General features: G+C 41.6%; 1 protein-coding gene across 1 annotated transcript; it reads right to left on the reverse strand.

Annotated features, from left to right (window-relative positions):
- Positions 1-263: 263 nt before the first annotated feature.
- tsnax (translin-associated factor X) lies at positions 264-8498 on the reverse strand. The gene is made up of 6 exons (XM_054799654.1): positions 8205-8498; positions 7743-7832; positions 7555-7669; positions 6248-6378; positions 2080-2189; positions 264-1326 (listed from the first exon to the last, which is right to left on the reverse strand). The coding sequence occupies exons 1-6, from the start codon at positions 8218-8220 to the stop codon at positions 949-951; spliced, it is 840 nt and encodes a 279-aa protein (XP_054655629.1). The 5' UTR covers positions 8221-8498; the 3' UTR covers positions 264-948.
- Positions 8499-8870: the final 372 nt, after the last annotated feature.

Raw genomic sequence — 8870 nt, forward strand, 5'->3', positions numbered from 1 at the left:
TCAACTGCAATGTTTCATTAATTGGGTTCTGGGATGTGTTTTTGTATTTATTTTCATTAACTTAGCCAGCTACACAAGAGGGGCAAAATGTTATAAACACCTTTCTGTATATGATGTAATTCTACACACTAAAAATTATAACCACAATAATACATTGTTAACATTATGAAGAGTGCTCATAAAAATCTGAGGTTGTGTTTTAAAGGCCATTAGATAGGCATGTGTGTGATTTTATCTTCTATCACAAACACCGACATCAATGACTACATTTTCCACGCACATCAGTACTGATGTCTACCAGCAGATGGCAGACTTACCCTTTTATTAAGTCTAGAGGCTAAATACAACAGGGAGTGAAAAGTAGAATTGCACCATTTGATAATATGCAAAAGCATTCATCAAATCATGAAGATTCACTGAAACACAGCTCGTGCAGAAGCCCTGCAAGTTGTCAGATCAACGCAGAAATGAGAAAACTCACAAAGAATCTTTTCAACACTGGATCATAGTTTATACAGCAAAAACTAGACACAAGTGATGTGTCTTATAGGTGATGAGATAACAGGAGGGGGGCGCTCCGTGCCAAGAATACAGGGGTTGTTTTGTGTATGTATGCGTGCCTGTGCGTCAGGAGGCTGCCAGAGAATGGGCCTGAACAAAGGTCACATGTTCTACCTTAGATTATCTGCGTGTGATAGAGGAAGGCCAGAGAGCGAAATAAAATAAACACGTTATCAAAGGAACCTAAAGTCTGGCAAAGCAGGGCAAACTTGGCGCAGAATGCTGAAGTCATCATATCTTTATCTTGAGAAAAAATACATTTGATTTATTCCAACCTTTTTATTTTATAGTACGAAAAAGTAAAGAACATTATTAAACATATCAAAGCCCCTTACCGGATATTCCAACATTAAGATGGGCTAAATTAAAGAAAAGATTGTAAAGGACTTAGACCACACCTTCCTCTGGGTCCATGTGAGTGTTCCGACTAGAGAAGACATCAGCCAGCATGTGTTTGGGAATTTCAGAACCACGAACTCGTAGGGTGTAGCAGGCGTCCTCCACTTTGCCCAGGCTCTGACGCAGTGTGTGCAGTTTCTTGGACACCTCATAAGGACCAGTGTTCCCGATGAAGGAGAAACCATCGTGGATCTGGCACAGGAACTGGCTCAGCTGGAAGGGCGTGTCGATGTCGCCGTTGCCCACGCTACTAATGCACAGGCGCATCAGCTCTCCTGTCAGGTCTGCTATGCCGAGCAGATAGTCTGAGGGCATCACCTGGAAGGTCAGGACCTGAGCTCCAATTGGATGGGTGTCAGCAGAGCCCTGACACAAGTGAGAACACATTTGAAATTCATTTATGAGCCTTATGAGCAATGTACAGTACAGTGATTGGAACAATATTCAGATCTACATACAGTAGCTGACGGCACATTTGTTTACAACAATGACACTCCATCATGTTGGCCTTTTCCTGTGGATCTAATTTTAAACCAAAATGTAATGACTTCTAGATTTGGTCCATGCCACAACCCTCCATAACATTTTGTGGAAATTGATTACACTGTTTTTGGGCTAGGCTGGTAGCAAACAAAGAACTGAAACCATAAACCCATGCACTTTGCCTAAGGCAGAGGTTACAAATAAAGCAATACAGTATCTCCCAGCGTATGGTGTTCCAACCATAGTGAGACTGGAGAAAAAGTCTCTTTCTTCCCATCCCCAAGCCTTGAAAATCCAAGTGGAAGAACTAACATGGGATGAAATCTTCAAAATGTTCAAACGGAAAGTATGTGTGTAGTTGTCAGCATGTCTAGTATTCATTCAAAACAAATTCATCAATGATCTGTTAAGATGCAGGCTATTCAGTGTCTTCAACAAACTAACATGCATGTTTTCAGAGTGTGGGAGGAAGCTGGAGGACCTGGAGAGAACCTAAACAAGCACTGCGAGAAGATGCAAACTCCACACTGAACCCAGATCCCAACTAGAAAATTCTTATGCAATGTTAACCGATACGCCACTGAGCTGCCACATTTAAATCATTATCCTTTACAAGCTCCACTCTTATAAATATACCTTGTCTCCTATCATGAACACCAGCTTGGCATTGATCTCCTCCAGACTGATGAGGCTGCGATGGCGGATGTAGTAGTGGAAGGAGGCGGCCTCCACATACTCCTGGATTCCTGATGCATGAAAGTCACAGAGAAATAAATCACTCACTGCTGTGCAACAGCGTCCAGAGCTGCTGTATCACCTGGCAATATGGTTCGTGATGTCATTTTGCACTGGATTTACACAAAACTAGAAAAAAAGAGAATGCATATCAAGCCGAGAGTGCGTAAACACTACAGGCTATCTGGAGCGTATAGATCATAGATGCAGATAATGATTCAAACCTGTTTCCTGCCACTGTCTTTTGATTGAACAACAGTGGCCGTTTTCTGTGGCAGGCTGAGATGACCCCTCATTTGTTTTCTGGCTGTGTAAACAACAATCAAATAATCACAGGACGGAAGACTTTGTGTCTGTAGTTTACTTTTGGAGCAGCAATTGAACTTCAAAGGGCCGTGCTATCTCACTCGAGCTAACCGCAGAGAGCGACGCACAGCCGATACGAGGTTGTGCTTCACTTCTACTTCGCTCTAACTTGCATTGCTCTCTCTCTCGCTCTGTCTCTCTGGGTGTCAGAAGGTAGAGCAGCTGAAACATACGCAATTGTTTTGTTAAGCACTGTATCATCGTGGAAGGTGAAACAAGTCACGTCCTTTACGTTTTCACGGAAGGGTCAGTTAACGTTTCTTAGTAAAACAGGTAAGCATGAAAAGTTTCAAACAAGCCTTCAGACGTTGATGAATCGTTTAAACCCGACATTAATCACCAGGGGATGGCCCTTTTCTGTTAAAGCTAATGACTTTGCCGCCCCGTGGAAGTTTCTCACGCTCTGCAAATGTGTCAAACAGCAATAGATGTTTCAGGAAGCCGTGGTGTTGTGAACATCAAATGGCAGATGTGATTGGTTGTACTTCCGCGGTTCTGTGCCACCACGGGAAACTTGTGCATGACAAGTCTTGCATTCAGATGCAACATTGTGATGAAGAGGGTTCTGCATGCTAAATACAAGTGCTGCTGCTAGAAAGAAGTGCTGGCGCAAAGTCTGGAATGGACTGCTTGTATCAGAGTGCCAATATCAGAGATTTTAAAGGCAAGCTGTTTTTTTTTTGGATGACATCGGACCAATATCCGATATCAGTATCGGATCGGGACACCCCTAACTACGATGGGAAATAATCAACAACAACTATGTTAACTCTAAACATGCAACTTGAGCAACTTTTCACAAAACATGTGCCTCAAGGTATGCTGGGAAGCCCGAAGCAACGACGCTACAATAGATTATATTTTTATATTTAGGTTTTATATTAGGGCCAAACGGTGGCCAAGTGGTTAGCATGTTGGCCACACAGTCAGGAGATCGGGAAGACCTGGGTTCAAATCTCTTGTTTGGGCATCTCTGTGTGGAGTTTGCATGTTCTCCCCGTGCGTGCGTGCGTGGGGTTTCTCCGGTATCCTCCCACATTCCAAAAACATGCACGTTCGGTTAATTGGCGACTCTAAATTGTCCATAGGTATGAATGTGATTGTTTGTCTATATGTGCCCTGCGACTGACTGGCGACCAGTCCAAGGTGTACCCCGCTTCTCACCTGAAGTCAGCTGGGATAGGCTCCAGCATACCCCCGCAACCGTAATGAGGATAAGTGGCATAAAAAATGAATGGATGGATGGATGTTTTATATTTTTTTATATTTGAAACCCCTTTTGTGGAATGCAGCCCAGCCTCATCCAGACTCTCCATCCAGCAACCCCTTGGTATGTTGAGTTTTGAGACCCTTGCAGTAAGGGCATTTTACACAATGTATTGCATAATACCCCCCACATAAAGTATATGTTTGACTGGCAGAGTGGTTAACTCTGGAAATCTTCTACCACTTGTATATGTACTGTCTTGGGCTGGCGCTTAGGGCTTATCAAAATACAGCACTGACCTGTTTTATCAGCAGCAATTAGGTTCAGATTTTGCCCTCAATATCTTTAATGGCCCATCTATGAAACAAGTGGAGCCACTACACATGCCTGGAGACTCCATGTCCAGATTAGCTGCAAATCCTGTGCAGGGAGCTCTAATAAAGATGATAAAAATGGAGAGGAAAACGAGTCTAATTGGTGGGAACTGCCACTGGTCACGTCGCAGAGGATGCAGCATTGATTCCAGAATGACTACAATCTAAAAATGACTTCCCCCCTACAAGCTAGATAACAGCTCACCATAGCTCCCAGAAACAGTTTGCCTCCAAATTCTGCAGACATTTTGACTGCGCTAACAAAAACTGATAGTGATGCCAGTGGAAAAACAACTTTATCAGAGGGTGTTCCTGTTTTAAAAGCAGTCCTGCACCAAGGTCAGGCTCTCACACAACCAGTCAACACCATCTAATTAGAGCATGAGAGGGGATCCTGGGATGGTTGGCTTGAAGAGTCATGTGCATTTCACTTCATGTTTTTTGTGAGAGCTTGATTTCAGTTCAGGAATAAATCAATAGTGCATTGCTGAATGGGGACCACGACGGTAAAGTTAAACGTGACCAATCGAACAAAGGGGACACACTTTCTGGTAAGTATGTAAATGCCATTCAGTTGGGATACGCACATTCCATAATAATTTGGCCTTGCATTACAGTGTTTTGTTTTTTGGTCATCAGTATGTTAGCATGGTGGTGTTAGCATTTAGCTCAGACTATGGTAGACTTTACTGAGGGAAAACTGAGATGTCTGTTTGTATCCACCATGATATGTTTTTAGTTCATTATAAGTGAACTCATGGCTCACTCTGATTTTGGATCAACATTTGCAATCAGAATGATTGTTGTAATTATTACATTAAATTCAGCTGCAGAACCCTGCCTTGTCTTTAATACACACTTGTTAAATGCATTTTAAATTATAAAATGTATTCACCACTAATGAATGATAGTGTAAGATGCTCAGTGAGCATGTGAGTCTCCATGTAGAACTTACAGCAACTATGGCGCATTCAAAGACCGCCGGACAAAGTGCAAAATCTCAATGCTTGACAAAAAATTTTATTTGGCGCTACCTGCAACGGTATACATCATAACTCCACTCCGAATTCCCACGGGGTAACCATTAAAAGTGAAAAATAGGAAGCGTTTCTTGTGTCGTGCATTTAGCCTGTAACCAAGTGGGAGCGACGAGCCAGACAAGCAGGTCATCTCCACAAGCCTATGTAGTGTGCTTTACCACCGCCATTCAAAACAACTCCACAAGCGTGTAGCCCAGCCGGTGACTAGCGGGAGTCATGGCCAGCGAAAGTGCTAAGATGGTTATGGTTTAAATCAGGGGTGTCAAACTCGTGCCATGGAGCGCCGAGACACCACAGGTTTTCCTTCCAGCCGGTCACTAAAGCAGGTGATTAACACCTGCTTCAATTTGAGGGAAGCAGCTCATCAATTAAATCACCTGCTGGAGAAACTTGTTGAAGAGAAAACCTGTGGTGTCTCGGCCCTCCATGGCTCGAGTTTGACACCCCTGGTTTAAATCATTCATGCATACAAGTTACACTGGACTACATTACATAGTACAATTCGCAGTTCCACATGTCCAAAAAGGAGTAGGAAAAAACAAAGCTTCTTTAATCCTACTGGCCATCCGTTTCACATCAACTGCAATACATTTGTTCACCTCCTGTATTCCAATGTACTCTTTCCCATTAGTAAATACAGAGGAAAATGATAAGGCAATAAACAATGTGGGGCAATGATAGTCACAGTTAATAATTACTGTAAGGAAATTATATCAATTATATAACAGACAGAAGAGGACAGCGCATGGAGACACTCTTCCGTTATTTGATAACACTTCGCCTTCCCGGTGAAATATGTAAACCAGGGGTGTCCAATGTGCAGCCTGGGGGCCATTTGTGGACCATGGCTCATTTGTATGGGCCCAAGGCACATTGTAGAAATAAAATAATCAAAAACATAGGAAAAATGGAAATAATACAGCAAAAAGGCATAATGTAACGAGGAAAAGCAGAAATGTTTGTATGTTTTAACCTTTTTTTTTTTTTTTTTTAGCTTTTTGAAAGAATTACATGCAAATCTGACACTGATGTCCGATGTCAATGCCCAAATATTCTCTGATAAGGAATAAAGACAAACTTACCTGCAGTGAACGCTCTGTGAAACTGAAAGATATCCTCTCCTTTCAGCTCTTCAGCAATCTGACCAATTTTCTGTCTCACTCCATCCAGTTTTCCATCTGCCTCATTCAACACGACCTCTACATCTGGAACACTTCCAATCAAAAAAAAAGAAGAAGAAAGAATGGATATTCTGTATGTTACCTTATAAGTAAACATTACTATAGGCCTCATGTGTGAATGTGCTCTTTGCAGGGGTGTCGTGAGATCTTGTGACCTGACCTCGTTTAGAGAAAAGCTGTATTGCTAGAACAGGGCAGCCAGAAGCCAATCAGACTGTGAACTATGGCATCGCTACTATGAATGATAATACAGTAATATGAAAGTGGTAGTGCACAAGGCATTATTGGAATCACACATAAAGTGCTTTAGGCATACGTTAAACCCTGCAATCTAACATACCTTGGTGTTCCCAGCATCTGCAAGTGACATGTGGCTGTTTTTTCCCCATCGGAAATAAACAGCTGCTTGCTATTTGTTGATGTCCAAGCAGAAGCTGTATTAATTGTACATTTGATCAACTTTACTTATTTGACAGATCAACCCACGTAGCTGTTCGGACTTGTCTGCGTCGCGTGGTTCTATTGACGCTCATTGCATTCGGCTGGGCGCCAACTTTCCGGCACCCGCAATCGCATTCAAGTGTTTCTTGCGTTATGCATTTATTCAGTAATTAAATACAAGCCATCAACAAGGTTTAAGTATCTGCCGAGCAGGCGCACGGGAGTGAGCTCCACCACCTATGCATGTCTGAAAGCTGTAAAAATCCCTCCACAATGCAACCCAGCTCTTGACCAACAGAGCCAAGATGGCAGAGTTTGGACACACTTCACCGTCGCCTCGTAGCACCTCGCCTCCCTGGTAAAACACGCAGGGGCCATCTGTGGAAGTGTCTCATTGCAGAAATAAAAAAACAGCAAAAGTGGAAAAATAGAGCAAAAAGGCAAAATGTTACTAGAAAAAGTTAGAATGAATGGCAGGGCAAGGTCCTTATAATTTGAGGTTCAGGTTTGTTTCTCACATTTTTGCTGACGATGCAAGATAATGAATAATGCATGAATCTTAATGAACAACATTGGAGACATATGGTGTACAGTTGGTGTACGGTACAATGTAATGCTTATCCTAGTCCTTTAAATTGTGGACCGTACTTGACCAAATTAACCATACTATCAGATCAAACGGATTCTAGTCTGTTTTAACATGAACACATGGTTAGACTTCTTTCCAACTTCAACTTCACTGACAAACACATTTTCCATGCACATACCTTGTCACTCTGTGCAAAAGAAAAATAGTCCTCTTGCTCTCTATGGTGACGTCCCGACTGATCTTGACAAGGCGCTCGTATTTGTCGTGTTTGGTGTCAAGCTCCTTCTGGAATACTTCAAAGGAAATGCACGTAAATGACAAGTGTTCAGGTGAAATGTGTCATCCATTCAAAGAGGATGCAGGTACCTTTGAAGGCTGCAATGACAGGCGAAGACAAATCAGCACTTGCTTCACAATACTGAGCTGCATCCGTAATTTTCTGTGGACACCCTTCAGCTGTGAATGGTGCAGAAAAGGGATGAGTTTTTCACCACAAATTTTTCTTAAAGCATTTCAAACTACTCTCACGCAGTTCTCGTGTGCTGTGGAACACTGTATCATCAAAATTGTCACTTATCGCTCTGTCCCCATGTATTTTGCTATTACAAGTCCGAGCTTTGCTCTGTGATAATATGAAGAGTTTAAGAAAATGCAGGGTCTTACACAGACTAGATTTTTTTAATGACGGTATTTTGTCGGAGTTTAGTGTAAACAAATAACGAACAGAATGAAAGACACTTCAACCAATTGTTATTAGCTTAGCTACTAGCTAGTTAAATGAATGTGGGACAGGAGTGCGTAAGGACTAGTTTCAAAATCTGAACTTACCTTTTTGCTTATGCATGCCTTCAGCGTTGCTGCACACTGCAAACTAAATGAAGATTAACTGTTTTCGAGCTGTCTAAACTAGTGATAATGTTAAGTGTGCTTTCACACATTCAAGCTAGCGCAGTCTGTAGCTTGATGAGGGGTTTAATTAGATCGCCTGAATAATATGTTAGATTTACAGATAAAATTTATAATAAACAGTTGTACTATAAATACATGTAAATAAATATACATTGATTCAACAGATAATTAACTCGGTGTGTTCTTTCTGTTCAGGCAGTAAGACAGTCGTATTTATCCCGGGGCCTTTGCGACGTTTTCCTGCGTTTACGGAAGTGTACTGAGCGATGCATAATGGGGTTTGTAGTCATTCAAGAAAAGTAGGGCATTCATCCAAATGCCACTTTCTCAAAGTTCTTACATAATATAGGAAGGTTTTATTGAATCGGCATTAGTTTTCTTGTTTGTTTTTGTTCTTGCTTCACTACTTAAGATACATTTATTTTATGATCAATTTTGAAGTTGAATGAGAATCCATACACATAAGTGTTACTATTACATAAATGTTGTGTTGTAGGACGACCACAACCAAAATCTGACAACTAAAACTAATTAACATTTAAGCATCTGTGGATTTACCCTGTATCAGTTTAAATCGAATTTCAA

The sequence above is a fragment of the Dunckerocampus dactyliophorus genome, chromosome 14 (genome assembly GCF_027744805.1).
Source record: "Dunckerocampus dactyliophorus isolate RoL2022-P2 chromosome 14, RoL_Ddac_1.1, whole genome shotgun sequence".
Taxonomy (NCBI): Eukaryota; Metazoa; Chordata; class Actinopteri; order Syngnathiformes; family Syngnathidae; genus Dunckerocampus; species Dunckerocampus dactyliophorus.

Excerpts from the sequence above, each read along its gene's own strand:
- tsnax (XM_054799654.1), bottom strand. Across the intron at positions 7,670-7,742 it reads TGTCATTGCAGCCTTCAAAG|TATTCCAGAAGGAGCTTGAC; the intron begins GTACCTGCATCC and ends TTTCCTTTGAAG. Across the intron at positions 2,190-6,247 it reads TCACAGAGCGTTCACTGCAG|GAATCCAGGAGTATGTGGAG; the intron begins GTAAGTTTGTCT and ends TTCATGCATCAG.